This window comes from Leptodactylus fuscus, chromosome 4, assembly GCF_031893055.1.
Source record: "Leptodactylus fuscus isolate aLepFus1 chromosome 4, aLepFus1.hap2, whole genome shotgun sequence".
Lineage (NCBI taxonomy): Eukaryota > Metazoa > Chordata > Amphibia > Anura > Leptodactylidae > Leptodactylus > Leptodactylus fuscus.
The window spans coordinates 133,157,315-133,178,867 of NC_134268.1; the positions used below are offsets into that span (position 1 = coordinate 133,157,315).

General features: G+C 42.5%; 1 protein-coding gene across 1 annotated transcript in view; it reads right to left on the reverse strand.

Annotated features, from left to right (window-relative positions):
• The window catches only part of COL15A1 (collagen type XV alpha 1 chain), a 257,018-nt gene that overhangs the window by 84,141 nt on the left and 151,324 nt on the right, over window positions 1-21,553 (reverse strand). The window contains exons 13-16 of the mRNA XM_075271081.1: window positions 14,286-14,417; window positions 12,047-12,109; window positions 7,578-7,613; window positions 7,015-7,149 (exon numbers count right to left, since the gene is read on the reverse strand). Coding sequence (XP_075127182.1) covers window positions 7,015-7,149; window positions 7,578-7,613; window positions 12,047-12,109; window positions 14,286-14,417 — 366 coding nt within the window. The remainder of the gene's footprint in view (window positions 1-7,014; window positions 7,150-7,577; window positions 7,614-12,046; window positions 12,110-14,285; window positions 14,418-21,553) is intronic.

The window sequence follows — 21,553 nt, forward strand, 5'->3', positions numbered from 1 at the left end:
GTAGATTTATTACTCAAACATTTTAATAAGTTTATGTATATACATAAATGTATTATGTCTTAAAGGAATTTACTTAAAAAGAACCTTTTTTGTTCTTCAAGAAAATAATTTTGATTTAGAAAATAATTCTGCACTGCCTGATATAAGCAGGCTTTGCTTATTACTTCATGAAATGTATTAGTAAATATGATGTTACCCATCCCCTTGTCTACAGTCTATGGGTAATGTGGGTTACCGCATGTAACTACTTTTTAAAGGGATTCTAACACTAAACCAACATTTTTTCTAATTACCACGTCGGATTAGCCTTAAGATGTGGTCTCCGCGGCGCCGTTCCTTAGAAATACTGGTTTTAACTGGTATGCAAATGAGTTCTCCGCAGCAATGAGGGTGGGCCCCAGTGCACAAACAGCGATGGGGGTGTCCCCACTGCTGTCCGAGAGCTCTCTCCAGCGACGTCTCCATCTTCAGCTGCAACCCCGCCTCTTCTGTCTTCCGTCTCGGTCCAACTTCCGACGCCTGCGCAGTACGCTCTCGTACTGAACTACAAGAGCAAGAGCGGCCTCCCAAAAATGGCCGCCGGCCGGCGCTCTTGCTCTTGTAGTTCAATACAGGAGCGTACTGCCGCCCCCCAAAATGGCCACCGCTCTTGCAGGAGCGTAACTGCGCAGGCGTCGGAAGTTGGACCGACAGAAGAAGATAAGATAAGATAATCCTTTAATAGTCCCACATTGAGGAAATTTTCAGCATGTTACAGCAGCATAGTAATACAGGTACAGGATAATACACAGTAATATAATACAGACGTAGGCACACATATGCTGAGAAGAGAAGATATACTAGGAGTCCATAGCAGCTAAGGAAAAACGGAAGAGAAAGAGGAAGACTTCATGGTCATGGTCATAATCATTAGTTCTCTGTGCGGAGTGATCTACACTTGGTTTGATGTAGATTATACAGCCTGGTCGCGGTTGGAAGGAAGGACCTGCGATAGCGCTCCTTCTCACACTTGGGGTGAAGCAGACGGTCACTTACAGTGCTGCCAAGTCCCATCAGGGTCCCATACATGGGGTGGGATTTGTTCTCCCGCATGGAGGTCACCACAGACAGTATCCTTCTGTCACCCACCACCTGTACTGGGTCCAAGGGGCTCCGCAGGACAGAGCTGGCCCTCCTGATCAGCCTGTCAAGTCTATTTCTGTCCCTGGTTGATATACTACTCCCCCAGCAGGCCACACCGAAAAAGATGGCTGAAGCAACCACAGAGTTGAAGAAGGCCCTAAGAAGTGTCCCCTGGACTCCGAAGGCCCTCAGCCTCCTTAGAAGACAGAAGAGGTGGGATTGCAGCTGAGTGGTAATTAGAAAAAATGTTGGCTTAGTGGTAGAATCCCTTTAAGTAGACAGGTTTTCCGTCTTTCGGGTCCCCATGCAGACCCGAAGGATGGGAACACAAATGCTAGAGTGAACCTAGCATAATTGGAATGGAATTCCACCTGAAATTCTATATACATTGGCATTTTGTGGACAGAAGACCTGAATTTCTGGTTACTTAATGCGGCAAGACTTTTGTGAGGGAGTTGGAGAGTCTTAAGTGGTTCTATGGTGGTGTGGCAAAGGCAGTGGGGAGGGAGCTAGGAGCTGGTTCCATGCAGACAGCTAACCAAAGTGCTGTTGCCGTCACAGCATACCAGCCATTTACTCTATTATGAGACTGCATACATCTTTATCTATCTGCCTCTAGTACTTGTCCAAAAAGGAAGCAATGTTACTAATAGCAAGTTTGACTTTCATGGTAGCTTTTGTTATTCTGCTCTTTCACATGAGGTAATATGTGCATTTAATTAACATTGTTTGTAGTAGAGGCATACGTTAACTTAAATTATCAAATTATCATTTCTTCACCTTCCTGTTTGTTTATGAGATACCATCTTAAATTTTGACACCATCTTAAATGATGTCACCCTGACCCAGTTGTTAGGTCTTATCTGCAATAGCATCATCAATGGATTACGTAATTTCAGCATCTTCCCCACTTTTTTCTGCGATTCATCATGCCAATGAGATTCCTGTGGTATTATGTGTTCCAACAAAGGAAGAGGAGGAGAAACACACAGAACCCTGACTCATTATTTGTGTTTTATTGCTTTTAAAAATGCTGTTACTGTGTTTCTCTGAAAATAAGACAGGGACATTATTTTTTTTTCTTTAAAAAATGGGCTAAGGCTTATTTTCAGGGTAGGTCTTATTTTTCAGGCACAGGAATGAATCACAATCTTTTCTGATTCATTTCAGACAAATTTAGTAAAATGGTTAGGGTTAATAATTAGAGATGAGCGAACACTAAAATGTTCGAGGTTCGAAATTCGATTCGAACAGCCGCTCACTGTTCGAGTGTTCGAATGGGTTTCGAACCCCATTATAGTCTATGGGGAACATAAACTCGTTAAGGGGGAAACCCAAATTCGTGTCTGGAGGGTCACCAAGTCCACTATGACACCCCAGGAAATGATACCAACACCCTGGAATGACACTGGGACAGCAGGGGAAGCATGTCTGGGGGCATAAAAGTCACTTTATTTCATGGAAATCCCTGTCAGTTTGCGATTTTCGCAAGCTAACTTTTCCCCATAGAAATGCATTGGCCAGTGCTGATTGGCCAGAGTACGGAACTCGACCAATCAGCGCTGGCTCTGCTGGAGGAGGCGGAGTCTAAGATAGCTCCACACCAGTCTCCATTCAGGTCCGACCTTAGACTCCGCCTCCTCCGGCAGAGCCAGCGCTGATTGGCCGAAGGCTGGCCAATGCATTCCTATGCGAATGCAGACTTAGCAGTGCTGAGTCAGTTTTGCTCAACTACACATCTGATGCACACTCGGCACTGCTACATCAGATGTAGCAATCTGATGTAGCAGAGCCGAGGGTGCACTAGAACCCCTGTGCAAACTCAGTTCACGCTAATAGAATGCATTGGCCAGCGCTGATTGGCCAATGCATTCTATTAGCCCGATGAAGTAGAGCTGAATGTGTGTGTTAAGCACACACATTCAGCACTGCTTCATCAAGCCAATACAATGCATTAGCCAGTGCTGATTGGCCAGAGTACGGAATTCGGCCAATCAGCGCTGGCTCTGCTGGAGGAGGCGGAGTCTAAGATCGCTCCACACCAGTCTCCATTCAGGTCCGACCTTAGACTCCGCCTCCTCCGGCAGAGCCAGCGCTGATTGGCCGAAGGCTGGCCAATGCATTCCTATGCGAATGCAGACTTAGCAGTGCTGAGTCAGTTTTGCTCAACTACACATCTGATGCACACTCGGCACTGCTACATCAGATGTAGCAATCTGATGTAGCAGAGCCGAGGGTGCACTAGAACCCCTGTGCAAACTCAGTTCACGCTAATAGAATGCATTGGCCAGCGCTGATTGGCCAATGCATTCTATTAGCCCGATGAAGTAGAGCTGAATGTGTGTGCTAAGCACACACATTCAGCACTGCTTCATCAAGCCAATACAATGCATTAGCCAGTGCTGATTGGCCAGAGTACGGAATTCGGCCAATCAGCGCTGGCTCTGCTGGAGGAGGCGGAGTCTAAGATCGCTCCACACCAGTCTCCATTCAGGTCCGACCTTAGACTCCGCCTCCTCCGGCAGAGCCAGCGCTGATTGGCCGAAGGCTGGCCAATGCATTCCTATGCGAATGCAGACTTAGCAGTGCTGAGTCAGTTTTGCTCAACTACACATCTGATGCACACTCGGCACTGCTACATCAGATGTAGCAATCTGATGTAGCAGAGCCGAGGGTGCACTAGAACCCCTGTGCAAACTCAGTTCACGCTAATAGAATGCATTGGCCAGCGCTGATTGGCCAATGCATTCTATTAGCCCGATGAAGTAGAGCTGAATGTGTGTGCTAAGCACACACATTCAGCACTGCTTCATCAAGCCAATACAATGCATTAGCCAGTGCTGATTGGCCAGAGTACGGAATTCGGCCAATCAGCGCTGGCCAATGCATTCTATTAGCCCGATGAAGTAGAGCTGAATGTGTGTGCTAAGCACACACATTCAGCACTGCTTCATCAAGCCAATACAATGCATTAGCCAGTGCTGATTGGCCAGAGTACGGAACTCGGCCAATCAGCGCTGGCTCTGCTGGAGGAGGCGGAGTCTAAGATCGCTCCACACCAGTCTCCATTCAGGTCCGACCTTAGACTCCGCCTCCTCCGGCAGAGCCAGCGCTGATTGGCCGAAGGCTGGCCAATGCATTCCTATGCGAATGCAGACTTAGCAGTGCTGAGTCAGTTTTGCTCAACTACACATCTGATGCACACTCGGCACTGCTACATCAGATGTAGCAATCTGATGTAGCAGAGCCGAGGGTGCACTAGAACCCCTGTGCAAACTCAGTTCACGCTAATAGAATGCATTGGCCAGCGCTGATTGGCCAATGCATTCTATTAGCCCGATGAAGTAGAGCTGAATGTGTGTGCTAAGCACACACATTCAGCACTGCTTCATCACGCCAATACAATGCATTAGCCAGTGCTGATTGGCCAGAGTACGGAATTCGGCCAATCAGCGCTGGCCAATGCATTCTATTAGCCCGATGAAGTAGAGCTGAATGTGTGTGCTAAGCACACACATTCAGCACTGCTTCATCAAGCCAATACAATGCATTAGCCAGTGCTGATTGGCCAGAGTACGGAATTCGGCCAATCAGCGCTGGCCAATGCATTCTATTAGCCCGATGAAGTAGAGCTGAATGTGTGTGCTAAGCACACACATTCAGCACTGCTTCATCAAGCCAATACAATGCATTAGCCAGTGCTGATTGGCCAGAGTACGGAATTCGGCCAATCAGCGCTGGCTCTGCTGGAGGAGGCGGAGTCTAAGGTCGGACCTGAATGGAGACTGGTGTGGAGCGATCTTAGACTCCGCCTCCTCCAGCAGAGCCAGCGCTGATTGGCCGAATTCCGTACTCTGGCCAATCAGCACTGGCTAATGCATTGTATTGGCGTGATGAAGCAGTGCTGAATGTGTGTGCTTAGCACACACATTCAGCTCTACTTCATCGGGCTAATAGAATGCATTGGCCAATCAGCGCTGGCCAATGCATTCTATTAGCGTGAACTGAGTTTGCACAGGGGTTCTAGTGCACCCTCGGCTCTGCTACATCAGATTGCTACATCTGATGTAGCAGTGCCGAGTGTGCATCAGATGTGTAGTTGAGCAAAACTGACTCAGCACTGCTAAGTCTCTGCATTCGCATAGGAATGCATTGGCCAGCCTTCGGCCAATCAGCGCTGGCTCTGCCGGAGGAGGCGGAGTCTAAGGTCGGACCTGAATGGAGACTGGTGTGGAGCGATCTTAGACTCCGCCTCCTCCAGCAGAGCCAGCGCTGATTGGTCGAGTTCCGTACTCTGGCCAATCAGCGCTGGCCAATGCATTCTATTAGCCCGATGAAGTAGAGCTGAATGTGTGTGCTTAGCACACACATTCAGCTCTACTTCATCAGGCTAATAGAATACATTGGCCAATCAGCGCTGGCCAATGCATTCTATTAGCTTGATGAAGCAGAGTGTGCACAAGGGTTCAAGCGCACCCTCGGCTCTGATGTAGCAGAGCTGAGGGTGCACAAGGGTTCAAGTGCACCCTCGGCTCTCCTACATCAGAGCCGAGGGTGCGCTTGAACCCTTGTGCACACTCTGCTTCATCAAGCTAATAGAATGCATTGGCCAGCACTGATTGGCCAGAGTACGGAATTCGGCCAATCAGCGCTGGCCAATGCATCCCTATGGGAAAAAGTTTATCTCACAAAAATCACAATTACACACCCGATAGAGCCCCAAAAAGTTATTTTTAATAACATTCCCCCCTAAATAAAGGTTATCCCTAGCTATCCCTGCCTGTACAGCTATCCCTGTCTCATAGTCACAAAGTTCACATTCTCATATGACCCGGATTTGAAATCCACTATTCGTCTAAAATGGAGGTCACCTGATTTCGGCAGCCAATGACTTTTTCCAATTTTTTTCAATGCCCCCAGTGTCGTAGTTCCTGTCCCACCTCCCCTGCGCTGTTATTGGTGCAAAAAAGGCGCCAGGGAAGGTGGGAGGGGAATCGAATTTTGGCGCACTTTACCACGTGGTGTTCGATTCGATTCGAACATGGCGAACACCCTGATATCCGATCGAACATGTGTTCGATAGAACACTGTTCGCTCATCTCTATTAATAATCCTAACTTACATTAACAATTGATGGCGTAGTGTCAGTGGGTCTTAAACTTACTGGCACTCTCTTAAACACATTGTGTTACAGTGACACCGTGTCCTCTCCTTTAAGCTCAGAGGGAGGTGTTATAGTGGAGTTTCTGCATTTGTGGGGGCGAGCAGAGGTGGCACATAACATCTGGTGATATAGGAAGCCAAGCCCACAGCATAGTAGCATCCAGGAGGCAGCAATCAGATGGTAGACTTGGAACGTGGGACTCAGGAGCGGGCTGTGGCCACAAAAAAATGAATAAAGTAAGATAGTGGCCAAACAAAGCAGTTTTGCTGAAGCAATGTATTTAGGAAAAGTCTTACATTCACATTAACAAGCAGTATAGATAGGATCCTTGTGACGGGACAACCCCTTTAACTATAGCATTAAATCAATATTTTACATAATCACTGGTGAAAATCTATTGTTTTAGATGATAAATTCATTGACATGATCTGCTCCATTTTGCAAAACTTTTAGATAAACACTCAAAATTTTTCTGAATAATTATGGATGACTACTCATGTAAGATGGCCAGTAAGCATAATGTATGATGGTACCTGAAATCTGTGAAAGGAAATATGGCTTTACTCTTTTTCAAAGTCTTAACACAGTAATGAAGCATCTTTTTAAAGATTCTTATTAGTGAAATTCTATTGGTAAGAACCAGTTTTGCTTGTTTGGCCAAACAAAAACTATTTGTGTTCAGTGTTATCTGATCTCTGCCTTGCATGAGAATTGTCAATAGATCATACCTCATATCCAAATCCATATGCAGGCCCTGGTGGTCCTGGAGGCCCAGGAAGTCCTTGAGGACCTCTACTTCCAGGAATTCCTTGTTTTCCTTGAATTCCATCTGCTCCAGGGGAACCTTGAGGTCCAGCTTCACCCTGCAGAAAAATGCATATTTTAAGAATTTACTCTTACAGATACTGAGAGAAAGATTTCCCTCCTTCAACTATTCATTGTCAATTATTTTAATATAAAGAGCGCATCCCTTAAAAAAGATATTATGATAGGCATCTGAACGCTTGGGACCAATGTTCCTTAAAATGAAGGCCAGAATTGAATGAGGCTGCAAATGAGTTCCCTGTTTAGCTGGTGGCCAAGGCACGGCTGTGCAGGAAAAAAAACAGAGAAGGGGAAGTAGTGAAATATGCCATGATGGGAATAATTCTTTAAAAAAGCTAAACGGGAAATTAATTGTACTCATTTATCTTCACTGAATAGATATTTTGTACACTGTTTAAGTATTAAATGAAGAAAATTCTATCTAGCTAGTTTTTTTCAAAGAAACACATCATTATAGTAGGCTTACCTTGGGTCCAGCTGGTCCAGTTAACCCCTGATCACCCTGTAAAACAAAATCAGAAGTATCTTATAAAGTTATTATTCAAGTACCTTGGCAGGCCTAGCCACTACACAGAATGCAGCAGTCTGCTTCTGGCTCTGTTCATTGTGCAAGTTCAGGTGCCAGAGGCTGATTGGCGTGATGTCACGTGTCAGAGCAGCTGCAATCTGATATTGAAGATCTATTTGAAAAGATAGGTCATCTAAATCTTTAGCCCCCAAAAAAACCTCTAAAATGATGGTAAAATTGTACAAATTATGTTCGTCTTCATCTTAAGTGTTTGGTGACCATTACATCTATTATTTCATAACGATCTTATATGTTACAGTTGTATGAACTGTATTTTTCAGACTATAAGATGCAACCCCCCCCCAAAAAAAAATAGATAGGAAAAAAACCTCATATAGACTTAATATGGTAGATGGGGTGGGTGGCGAGTGTGACAGACGGAGCGGGGATACCAAGGAAAGGAGAGTATAAGTGTTTGTTATTTTCATTACTTCCTGTTCCCTGAGGAAACCCCAATGTATAATACTAGCACTGGGCCACTTGGTAGTTTATTATACTGTATGGGGAGCACTGTGGGGAACATATATTACTGTGTGGGGGACATTTTGTAGAGCATATTCTACTGTATGGGGGCCACTGTTTGGGATATATTGTATTGTGTGGGGGCCACTGTGGGGAGCATATTGTACTGTGTGAAGCATATTGTGTGAGTTGATCCTCCCACTGAGCTAAATGCAAGATGGGCATGTTTAGTGATGATGCAGCAGTGCTCAGTCACTGGGACTTACAAACATAAAAAACATATAGTTTTTATTCGACTAACAGCACAATGGGAGCTGATTAATAAAGGAGCTGGGAGCAGTTACAGACTCCCTTTAAGTGTATGTGCTGTTTGACTTTTTTTTTTATTTTACCATTATGTGGGTGGGGGGTGTTTGCTGAGCATTTTTGCAACACACTTTATAAATATATTTTACCTATTTTATCCATTTATTTCCTTGTAGTAGAAAACAGGCTCTAGCGTTTTCCCTAGAAATCCCTTAACTAAGCATTGCCAAGGACAGTCTGTCCCATACATCGATAAGAGTGTATATTGCAAGTATGCACAGATTTAGCAGTTGCCAAAGGGAGAGGGTCCCTTCAAATGGCTATATCTCTGGTTTTACTCTACTTTGAACAGTTTTTTTGGCAACATATGAAAGCTGAGATTCATAGTTCTTGCTTTATCATTGAGAAATGACTAGTTAAAGGGGTTGTCCCATCAAAAGGATGCTATCTATACTGCTTGTTAATGTGAATGTAAGACTTTTCCTAAATACACTGCTTCAGCAAAACTGCTTTGTTTGTCCACTATATTACTTTATTCAATTCATTGGTGACACAGCCCTTGACTTATCTGGTCAAAAGTCAAGTGATGTATCTGCCTGCTCTCAGGGGGGAGGGAGGAGGGGCTAAGTGCACAAGAGCGAGCCTGGAGGAGGGGTAGTTTACACTTTGGGGGGGGGAAGGGGCCGCCAATACAGACCCAGCATCCGCTGTAATAGAGAGGCAGATGCCGCGGAGGGTTAGACGCCGGCACAGGTGCCTGCAACATCGCTATGGGGGGGGGGGGGGGGCAGGAGCGTAGCAATGTCGCAGGCACCTGTGCCGGCGTCTACACTCCCCGGCATCCGCCTCTATATTACAGCGGATGCCAGGTCTGTATTGCATTGTGAAGGCTGTACGTCCGATGCCTAGCTGCATCGGGAGCGCACACGCAGGGCCAGCGGCATAGAAGCAACGTTTTCTCGCAGCTGAATTTGCATATGTAACCCCGCCCACCAATGACGCAACAAAGCAGGAAGAAAAAAGATTTTACAGCAGCGAAGACTGGTGAGTATGCGACGTGGGAATACCCCTTTAAAGTCACAGTAGGGAATGTAATTTTATATGCAGCATGAATTACTGCCTACAAAGTTCACTTTTCCTAATGTGTCTTTAATGCGTCCCAAAGATATATCAGATTCGGCAGGACATTCCCACAAATGATGTATTAGTGCGTGAGGTTGTTTTTGGTCACCGTGTAGGCCTGTCCCTGCCCATATTTTTTTACTCCATGTGTCAACAGTGACGCAAAGCTTTCCCAATGCTGACATTCCCGAGGAATGACCCACATTCTCACATTCTCTGACACACTGCTATATAAGGCAGGCACAGCTTTCCTTGAGAAATAATGATAGGTAGGTAATGTCTATTGAGGAACAATCCTTGAAAAGTAAATCCAGCAACCGGCCACTTCTTTAAAAATCTTTCATTTTATTAGCATAATTCCATTAAAATTGCATGATGTACAACATCTAGGTGACACTCCTTCGATGGACAGAATAAAAGCTGACGCGTTTCGGAAATTATTTCCTTATTCGTAGCTGAATAAGGAAATAATTTCCGAAACGCGTCAGCTGTTCTTATGTCCATCGAAGGAGTGTCACCTAGATGTTGTACATCATGCAATTTTAATGGAATTATGCTAATAAAATGAAAGATTTTTAAAGAAGTGACCGGTTGCTGGATTTACTTTTCAAGGATTGTTCCGCCCAGGAGCGCCCTGGACTGAGGGGCTTATTCTGTGCACCGCTGCTTATACACAGGAATGTGAGTGTTATCCAAGTTAACTTTTCCATAAATATAACGATATTTTTCTGGCAGTGGGCTGTACATTTTTTCCCTCCCTCTCCCCCGTGCCTTTCCTTACTACATTGTGAATGTCTATTGAGGGCAAGGACATGCCATCAATTTGCAAAACACAGCAGAATCCACTAAGTAACTTGAGCAGGTGCAAAACAGGTGAATGACTAGGTACATATTTCTGCTTTGCCTGGACAGCCATGAATAATTTTCTGCTGGCAGATCTTATACAGTGCCATGGATTTGTCATTTGTTAATGCACAAAAAAATTTCTACATAGGATTTGACAACTCATAACTGCTATCACTGGGACTGTGCATCAGCTGGAATTGTCATCGGACCCACTTACTCGGATGCAATCTTGTCACCCTGATCCGGTTGCAACTCCTGTCCATATAATCAGCAATGTCATCATCTTCCCCACCACTTTTCTGACTCTTTATCATCATGTGATTTTGCATACTCTCATACTTTCCACCTTGAGATTTCCCCCATGCACCCCGACTAGCATGACTATCTGTACCTCACCCCTTACCAATACTACCTCCACCACCACATTCATGTCTTTGTCTCCTCCATATCCAGTACAGTGGCTGTTTTCATCCAACTCATCAAGAGAAATACTCAGACTAGGAAGAATACCATTCTCTGCAGGTGCCTAGGGATCAGTGTCAGTGAAGAAGACATGGTTGGCCATGACTCAATGTGACTAAATCACTCCTGTCAGATTAAATATTTTGCTGTGAGCTAAACTAGCCAAGTAGTCAAGAATTCTTTATTCTCAGAACTACAACAACCTTATTGATACTAGAGGTGTTCTCAAGACCGGGTTACCACCTACATTTTTATTGTTACTTGCAGAGGTGGTTGGGTTTACAGTAGCACGATTATTTCCTCCACCTCCATTAACCTGACTCCTGTACTGTTTTTTTTTTATCCACTGATTTTCCTGCACTGATTACATGATTGCAACAATGGTTCTGACATTTTAACAAAAAACTCTAGGACAGTAAGATAGTGCTTCACAATCAGACTAGACAACCAGTGAATTATGGCAGTATATGTGTAGGTTTTTGCTTTTTACTGTGTGTCAGGGTATGGGGTTGCTAGGTGGGGTGGCATAGACACACAAGTCCAGATTCTTTAGTCCAAAACAAAAGGAAATAATACAAAAATAAATACGTATCTGGCTAGGCTCTAACTAACCATAGAATAGGTTACCTCACTTATAATAGCAGAAATCAAAAACCAGTAGAATCATTCAGGACACAGCTCCAAAAATATGACCTCTCAGTTGGCTCTCCAGCCAAGCTCTGCCCACAGTCTGCTGCTGGAGCTGACTTCTTAAGCTCCCTTGATGAGCAGATTCTCTGCAGCTAAGAAGCTGCCGATACATCCCCAAAGTGTGGACTGGAGGGGATGGAATGACAGGTCCCACTATCAACCTACCTGCCATTCCTAAAAATCCAGTCCAATACTGAGCATTTACCAAAATGCTCAGCAGACGAAAGTTGTCTGCTGAGAACAAACATTCCTACTGGAGTTTTCTCATCTCACCCACCTTAGTAGTCTGGGTGAGATGTACACCCCCTCCATTATCTGACCAGCCATCGGCTTACATGTGTTAAACTGAAAGTATGAACACAGTGGACAGTCCTAGCACAGTGCAGAACTTCATCCTCATTCCTATGGTCTCTCGCTTTCTATGAGTGCAAAATGATCTACCTAAACTATGCAGCTCTTATGATCATTATGACACTTACTTTTGCTCCCTTCTGACTAGAAAGTCCATTTACACCATTTTTTCCAGGTGATCCAGGCAAGCCCTATAAAATAGCAAGTCAAAAATTAATATAAGGTACATTTTAATCACAATAAATATTATTCATGTATAAATTAATGTGGAGTTCTTTTTCTATAATCCATTGTGAAAATAAATATTTGGTATTGAAGCAATTATCTTTTTTTATTTTCCCTTCCCAATGTTTAATTCTATGAAACACCAGTGGAGTATTAGTGTATTTCCTGAAATCTGATCTCTTTTGATCACTTATTCTGTATTGATACTTTAGGGGATCTGTGGCCTCTTAATATATCTGTCAGAGGTTCCAGTGCCAGAATGGAAATCTACTGGTGTGGTGCACAAAGTGTGGATCTGGGATTGAGACACACATTTAGCTCAAAGGGCCTTATGCCAAACATGCACCTCAGTATTATCCCTCTACCCCAAAATGCCTTGTCAAAACAAAAAAAAGAATGAAAAGAAAACATATTATTGGAATAAAAATATTTTTTTCAATATCAAAACCCATTTTTCACAATGTCTATGAACAACCTGGGGTATGCAGTTCTCAAAACAGAGGTTTTTGTTTTTTTTTTGGGGGGGGGGTTTCTTTGTGGCATGACATAGGCATCTATATACCTGACATTAAAAAAAAAATTATAAAATCAAGGCCTTAAAATCTCTTTATTTCTATGAACTGTGTTTGTGTTAACACACTAAGGCTACATAGAGGATATTTATACTGCAGAATTATAATAATTATTAAGGTCGGTTTCACTATATTCCAAATAACCACATATGGAATACTGGGAAAAAAAGTTTTTTTTTCTATTATCCATTGTAAAAATGAAAGATTTGAGGTCAAAGCAATGTTTTATTAGAAATAAATAACAACAACAATAATAATGATAATAAATTAGCTTTTTTTAATTCTCCCTGCTCAAGGTTTAATTATATGAAACACCCGTTTCATCACTCCTTCCCACACTAGAAGTATACTTCCTGATATATGGTCTCTTGACGAAGCACATATCATCACAACAGCACACAGGTAAGTACTGACCTAATACTGCTATAAAGGGGACCAGTGAAAGGACCACTGTATGGCCCATACAGTGTGCCCTTCGCTATTCCTTCCCATACAGTGTCCACTTCACTGATCCCCCCCCTCCCTCAAACAGTGACCTCTTCACTGCTCCCCCATACTGTATGTAAACCAGTGATGTGATGTATTATGTGAGGGCAGTGATGGGGGATAATTTTTGAACCAAAATTTTCATGTCATTGATGATATTATGATCTTGATTGCAAAAATGTTTTCTCCCACCAAACATTCTATTCCTATGTGTCTCTTTTTGCATAAATATGCATCCTTCAGAAATTGTGTTTAAACTATGCCAGAGGAAGGGAACTGAGATATCCCAAAAGCTTGCAATCTGTCATCATTTTAAGTTAGCCATTAAAAAGGTATCAACTAATGAAGACTCTCAATTGTTTGTATGTAATATCCACTGGCTAACACGCTACAAAGATGTTTTTTCCTTATAAAAATTTTGAGAAACAGGAGATTAAGTGTTAGTGATTATGAAGCTACCAGCAGCATTAATTCAAATGGGATGCATCAAAAGAGGTATAGATTCTCATGACCAGAACATAGTTGTGCCTCTATACAAATCACTGGTACGGCCACACTTAGACTATTGTGCGCAATTTAAGGCCCCAATATACAAGAAAGACATAATCGAATTAGAAAAAGAAGGGCAACCAAAACTATTAGGGGAATGGGTGGATTGGAGTACAATGATAGATTAACAAACTTGGGGTTATTCAGTTCATAAAAAAAATGTCTATGGGGAGATCTGATAATGTACAAATATGTGAAGGAATAGCCCAAAGAACTTTATAATGATCTTTTTAATCCTAGGCCAGTGATAGTGACAAGGAGACATCCTCTATTTCTGGAGAAGAGAAAGTTAAACAGCAACTTAGACGGGGATTCTTCACAGTAAGAACAATGAGGCTTAATGGACTGCTGTCTTCTTCTAACCTCATCTACTATGCAACTATGTTACTGCAGTTTTATAGTTTTAGTAAATCCACCCTATAATTAATCAGCATATATTTGGTCCCCAAACTGTTCTCGGTGAGTTTCAGGCATATTCAAAAAATATATTTAAGCTGTGTAGTTCAATAATAACAAGAACAATTTAAGTACTTACTTGTGGCCCAGGTTTTCCAGGTTCTCCATCTTTACCATCCTTCCCTGGAGGGCCCTCATTTCCTGAACCTGGTCTTCCAGGCAGTCCTGGTAATCCTGGTGGCCCAGGTGGCCCTGGTAATCCAGGTAAACACTTTTGAAAAAGAAAAGTTTTATTAAGGGTTTTTTTTTATTGTATTTGTATTAGACTAAAATATATACACTAAAAAGATAAACATTGATCAGTTGTAACATTAAAACCATTGACAGGTGAAGTGAATAACATTTATTATGTTATAGTGATGGCTACTGTAAGGTGTAGATTGAAAGTAGCAGGGAAACCGTCTAAAAAACTTCCTGTAAACAGGAAAACTTCTAAGCATAAGGATCCAATCAGCCCTAAGGGCTCGTTCACACGGGGGGCGGTGGGGCAGATTTTGGTACCGACAGTGACGTGGCTCCCCGCGTCACTCTTGGGTCAAAACCCGCCTGCCACGATCGTCGCGGCTTCCCCCTCCGGAGTCAGCTCAAATGAATGGGCTGACTCCGGAGGTTGCTGCCGTCAGGCGGAAGCTGCGGGCTCAGCGAGCCACGGAAGCCGCCTGAAGAAAGGGCAGCTCGCTTCTTTTTTCTGCTAGCAGCGACAAGCCGCTAGCGGAAAATAGAACGCTAGCAGTCTTCATAGACCATCATGGTATGGAGACAGATTTTGAGGCGAAGTCTGCTGTCAAAATCCACCTCCTTACCCCTGTGTGAACTAGCCCTAACAGTGCCCAAATTGTAAAGGCAGGAGACTCCTTGTGGTCTGTCCCAAGAGAACTAGCATTCAGAAGGGACTGGGATGAACTCAGCGTGAGCCAGCACTGAGGAGGGATCTCAGTAAAGTTAGAAGTTTGTCGAAGTTCGAGAAGTGGACGCTATCTGTAATCTGCAGTTCTACTGGAGGTGACATTTACTTTAACAAAATAAAAGGTTAACACTCAACTGGAGAACAAACGCTATCAAGGACCATATCGTATGGACATCAGGGGCACAGCGGCAATCAAATAAGGTATACCATTTAAAATTTTGAACATGCTGACAGGTCCTCTTTAAGAATGGTGGGGTTGGCTTTACTAAACAGTAAATGCTACTGATAAAGAAGTGTGCGCATGGTGCTTGTCTAGGGAAGAGATGGCCCCAACATGCAGGCAGGGTTATGTACTGGGCAATGTTATGCTGGGAAACTATAGACTGTTGTTCAAGTCATGTGTTACTTTGACATATACCACCTACCTAAACACAGATGCTGACTATCTACACCCCTTCAGGACAATTGTATACCCTACTGGCAGTGTCCACTATTAACAGGATAATTCCCCCTGTAGCATTAAATGAATGAAGAAGACATGGAGTAACAGGTGTTTTCATATCCTCCAAATTCCCCAGATTTCAATCCAACTAAACATCTGAAAAACCATGGCTGATCCATTGAGGTTGCACCTCACAATTTACAGAACTTAGAAGATATACCACAGATACCTTATTGTCAAATACCAAATGACACCTACAGAGGTCTTGTGGAGTCCATGGCTTGAGAGGTCAGAGCTGCTTTGGTGACATAGGTCTGGATCTACACATATTAGGCAGGTGGCTTTATTGTAATAACTCATCAGTGTACACATGTATTAAGGCTTAACTGATACTGATGTCTTGAATGATATCTCAGAACAAAACACAACACAGAAAAAGCTTTCAAAAATATGAAAGAATCAATGTTCTGTGCTACAGTATAATTGACATTAAAGGGGTTCGCAAATTACAGACTCCTTTCTCCTTTCCACAGAATAGGAAATAAGTGTCAGTTTGCTGGGGCTGACTGCTGGTATTTCTAGGGATCGGGAGAATAGGGGACTTAACCTTTTCGCTGCCAAGGGTCTCTGGAAACTTTGCACCTCCAGTAGCCCGAGCAATTTTCACAGTTTTGAGATGGATAAATCAAAGCTAAATTGCAACATTAAAAAAGCATCCGACCCCCCCATACCTATATATTTTCTTAAAGTAGACACCTGCAGCATTGTCTCAATGCAACTTGGTACTGTATACGAACAGGCACCTTCATGCAATTTTGATTTAAATTGAATGTTTTATGAAAAAATGCAAATAAATTTATATTAGCTGGGGCCACACGGTGGCTCAGTGGTTAGCACTGCAGCCTTGCAGCGCTGTAGTCCTGGTGTTCAAATCCCACCAAGGGCAAAAAACCATCTGCAAGGAGTTTGTATGTTCTCCCCGTGTTTGCATGGATTTCCATCCCATATTCCAAAAAAGACATACTGCGTTCATTCATATCACTATGGCCTGAACCCGCATGCACGTGTCTTCAGAAAATTGCTAGAACTGGAAGGAACAAAAATCTGCTTTGAAGCTGGAAATGCTAAAAAAAGTATCATCCTATAAAATGTAGGGATTACACACCATGAAAAGTAAGTGAACCCCTAAACCCTATATATTTTTTGAAAGTAGACAACCTGAAGATTACATATATCTCAATGGGTCATCAATAGCCACATCCACCTTCATGCAACTTTGTGAAAAACACAAAACATTTTTTTTAAAAAATGCACTAAAACACATATTTGCACCTAAAACTCATGTTCAAACTCAGATTCATATACAAACTACATTTAACCGGTTAAGGACCAGGCCCAAAAGTATGTTAAAGACCAGGCCTTTTTTTTCAAAACTGACATGTGTCACTTTAAATGGCAATAACTTTGAGACGGTTTAACTTACACAAATGATTTTGAGATTGTTTTTTTCGTAACACATTATACTTCATGTTAGTGGTAAATATTAATCAATATTTTTGTATTTATTTATAAAAAAAACTAGGAAATTTGATGGAAATTTGGAAAAAATTGCAATTTTCAAAATGTGAAATTCTCTGCTTTTCAGGCAGATAGTCATACCACCCAAATACATGAATAAATATTATCTCCCATATCTCTGCTTTATATCGGCATCATCTTTTGATTGTCTTTTAATTTATTTTGGACGTTACAAGGCTTACAAGTGTAACAGCGATTTTCTAGATTTGCAAGAAAATTCTCCAAACCAATTTTTTAGGGACCGCTTCAGTTCTGTAAGGAATTATAAAGGCCTATATAATAGAAACCCCCATAAATCACCCCATTTTCAAAACTACACCCCTCAAATTATTCAAAACAGCATTTGGGATGTTTGTTAACCCTTTAAGTTTTTCATAAGAATAAACATAATATGGAAGTGAAATTTAGACATTTCATTTTTTTTATTAATACATTCATTTAGACCTAAAATTAACACAGTCACAAAGGGTTAAAGGAGAAAATGCATCTCACATTTTGTTATGCAATTTCTCCCGTACACAGAAATACCCCACATGTGGGCGTAAACTGATTTTTGGGTACACAGCAGTGCATGGAAGGGAAGGAGCGACACTGGGTGTGTGAACAGCAGATTTTGCTGGAATAATTTTCAGGCACCATGCCTCATTTGCAGAGCCCCTAGAGTACCAAAACAATGGAAACCCTCCAAAAGTGACCCCATTTTAGAATCTACACCCCTCACAGAATTCATCAAGGGGTATAGTCAGCATTTTGACCCTACAGTTGTTCCACAGATTTTACTAACATTGGGATGTGTAAATGAAAAATTACTAAAATGTCACTTTATCCCCAAAGTTTTCATTTTCACAAGGGGATAAAGGAGTAAAAGCCCCCCACAGTTTGTTAAACAATTTCTCCTGAACACGGCAATACCCCATATGTGGCCATATTCTGCTGTATGGGAACATGGCGGGGCTCAGAATGGAAGGAGCGCTATTTGGCTTTTGGATGGCAGATTTTGCTGGAATAATTTTAGGTGCCATGTCGCATTAGCAGAGCCCCTAGAGTACCAATACAGTGGAAACCCCCTAAAAGTGACCCCATTTTGGAAACTACACCCCCCACAGAACATATGAAAGGGTATAGTGAGCATTTTGACCCTACAGCTGTTTCACAGATTTTATTAACATTGGGGCATGAAAATGAAAAATTACTTTTTTTCCAATAAACTGTCAATTTAGCCCCAAATTTTTCATTTTCACAAGAGGATAAAGGGGAAAAAGCTCATAAAGTTCGTTAAACAATTTCTCCTGAACACGGAAATGCCCCATATGTGGTAATAATCTGCTGTATGGGAACATGGCGGGGCTCAGAATGGAAAGAGCGCTATTTGGCTTTTGAAGGACAGATTTTGCTGGAATATTTTTCAAGTCCCATGTCGCATTTGCAGAGCCCCTAAAATATCAATATAGTGGAAACCCCCTAAAAGTGACCCCATTTTGGAAACTACACCCCTCATAGAATTTATCTAGGGGTTTGGTGAGCATTTTGGCCTCACAGCTGTTTCACAGATTTTATTAACATTGGGACGTAAAAATTAAAAATTACTTTTTTTTCACAATGTATCGTCCATTTAGCGCCATATTTTTAATTTTGCAAGTAGTTAAAGAATTAAAAGCCCCCCACAGTTTGTTACAAATTTTCTCCTGAACACGGCAATACCCCATATGTGGCCATAATCTGCTGTATGGGTACATGGTGAGGCTCAGAATGGAAAGAGAGGTATTTGGATTTTGGAGGGCAGATGTGGCTGGAATAGTTTTGAGGGGCCATGTCACATTTGCTGAGCCCCTAAAGTACCAATACAATGGAAACCCCTCAAAAGTGCCCCATTTTATAAACTACACCTGTCATGGAATGAATCAAGGGGTATTATCATTTTGTGCCTAAAATGCTTCCAAAAAATGAATGTCCAAAATGAAAATTGAAATTTTGAAAGAAATATGCCATTTCGGTGCCCAATACGTTGCACCCACTTTGTGTTGTCAGAGACTTGCACTCCTAAAACTATTAAGGGGCCATCCCGAGGGGCAAAAAAATATATATGTGGGTGTAAATTGCTGCTTGGGTACACAGCAGGGCTCAGAAGGGAAGGAGCACTGCGCTTTTTAGCTTTTGGGGTACAGATTTAGAGGGACTTTCTGGGGGCCATGTTCCTTTTGGAGAGACCTGGAGGTGACAGTGAACCCCATTTTGTAGGGGCAAGTTTAGGGTCTCTGCAAAAGTGTCATGGCATCCAAAAACCAAACCATCTGTGCTCCAAAAACCCAATAACCCTTCTGTGTCCGTCTGTGCCCTAATATCAGTTTATAACCACTTATGACATTACGTACGTTATCCCGGGTACACCAGTGTCATACATGTGCCCTAATATCAGTTTATACCCACGTATGACATTACGTTCGTTATCCCGGGTACACCAGTGTCATACATGTGTCATCAACTGTAGTTTGGGCACACAGCAGGGCGCAGAAGGGAAGGAGCGCTATTTTGGTTTCTGGAGCACAGTTTGGTTTTTGGACGTCACTTTTGCAAAGCCCCTGAATTGTCAATAAAGTGGAATCCGCAGACATGTCACCCTATTTTGGACACTAGCCCACTGATGGGATTTATCAAATGGAGTAGCGAGAATTTTTAACCCTTGAGTGTTGCATTTATTTAGTTTCCAGAAATGAAATCGCAACTGATAATGAGAAGTTAAAAATGAAAAATTTCCAGAGATTCGCCATTTCAGTACCCGATATGTTGTGCCCAACTTATGTCAGCAGAGACACTCCAAAAACTGGTAAGCGGGTGGTATCCCGGGCACAACAGCTTTCAGAGCGTTCATCTCTGATACAAGTCGGACACAACATATTACGCACTGAAATGACGGGTTCCTGGAAAAATGGTCATTTTCACCTCTCACAATCAGCTTCGTATTCATTTATGGATAATAAGTTATAGCAAAACTTGGGGGTTAAAAATGCTGTCTGTACCCCTGGATAAATCCTTCAGGGGTGTAGTTTCCAAAATAGGGTCTCATATCAGGGGATTCCACTTTACTGGCGTTTCAGCTGTGCAAAAGTGTCATGGCATCCAAAAACCAAACCGTCTGCGCTCCAAAAACCCAATAACCCTTCTTCCCTTCTGTGTCTGGCTGTGCCCTAATATCAGTTTATTCCCACATATGACATTACGTCCGTTATCCGGGGTACACCAGTGTCATACATGTGGCATACATGTGGCATAAACTGCAGTTTGGGCGCACAGCAGGGCGCAGAAGGGAAGGAGCGCGATGAGGCTTTTGGAGTACAGATTCAGATGTTTGGTATCTGGACGCCATGTCATGTTTGTAGAGCCTGTAAGGTACCAGAAAAGTGGATTCCCCAAAGGAGTGACCCCATTTTGAAAACTGCACCCCTCAAAGAATTTCTCAGGGGGTGTAGTGAGTATTAGTATCCGGACGTGACTGCACGGCGGATGGCGAAGAGGGAATATATAAGCGGTGCGGAAAACATTGCAGACACCAAATTCCCTACTATGTCCCAGTAGCTCCTATGATTGGGGGAGTCACTCTGGGGGTCACTTTGGGGGTCACTTCTGGTGTCTGTTCCCTCATAAGCTGTAAATCTGGGGTGTCCCCTGATATTCGCTCACACTGCTTATACATTCCCTTCCTGACGCCGCCAGTTGTATTCTAATAATTTGGCGATTTTGGGGTTGTCTTCACATTGGTAAATGCTATATTTTCTTTATTCTTTTGGTGACGTGGCCATATAAGGGCTTGTTGTTTGCGGGATGTGATGTATTTTGTAATGACACCATATTTGGGTGCCTACAACATACTGAATATATTTTATTAACTCTTTCTTGCTGGATTTAAAAAAAAAAAAAATCAATCCTGGCATTGAGTTGTACCCTTTAAATTTTGCGCCATGCAGCGTACAGTATAAGTAACATGTAGCCTTTATTCTGTGGGTCAGTACGGTTACGGCGATACCTCATTTATAGTATTTTTTTATGCGATACTAATTCTGCAGAACAAAAACACATTTGGGGACATAAATCAGTGATTTTTGCATCGCCATCTTCTGAGAGGCGTAACATTTTTATTTTTCGGTTGACAGTGTTGGTTGAGGGCTTATTTTTTACGGGACAACCTGCGCTTTTTATTGGTACTGTTGTGGGGTGCATATGATTTTTTGATCACTTTTTATAGCATATTTTGTAAGGTGATATGGTGAAAAATCATTACTTCCGGCGGGTTTTTTCCGTTTTTTTTTTTCAGATGTACACCGTATACATTAAATATTATTTCAGTTTTATTGTACAGGTTGTTACGGACGCGGCGATACCAAATATGCATTGTTTTTATTAATTTTTAGTACCTTTTTTATAT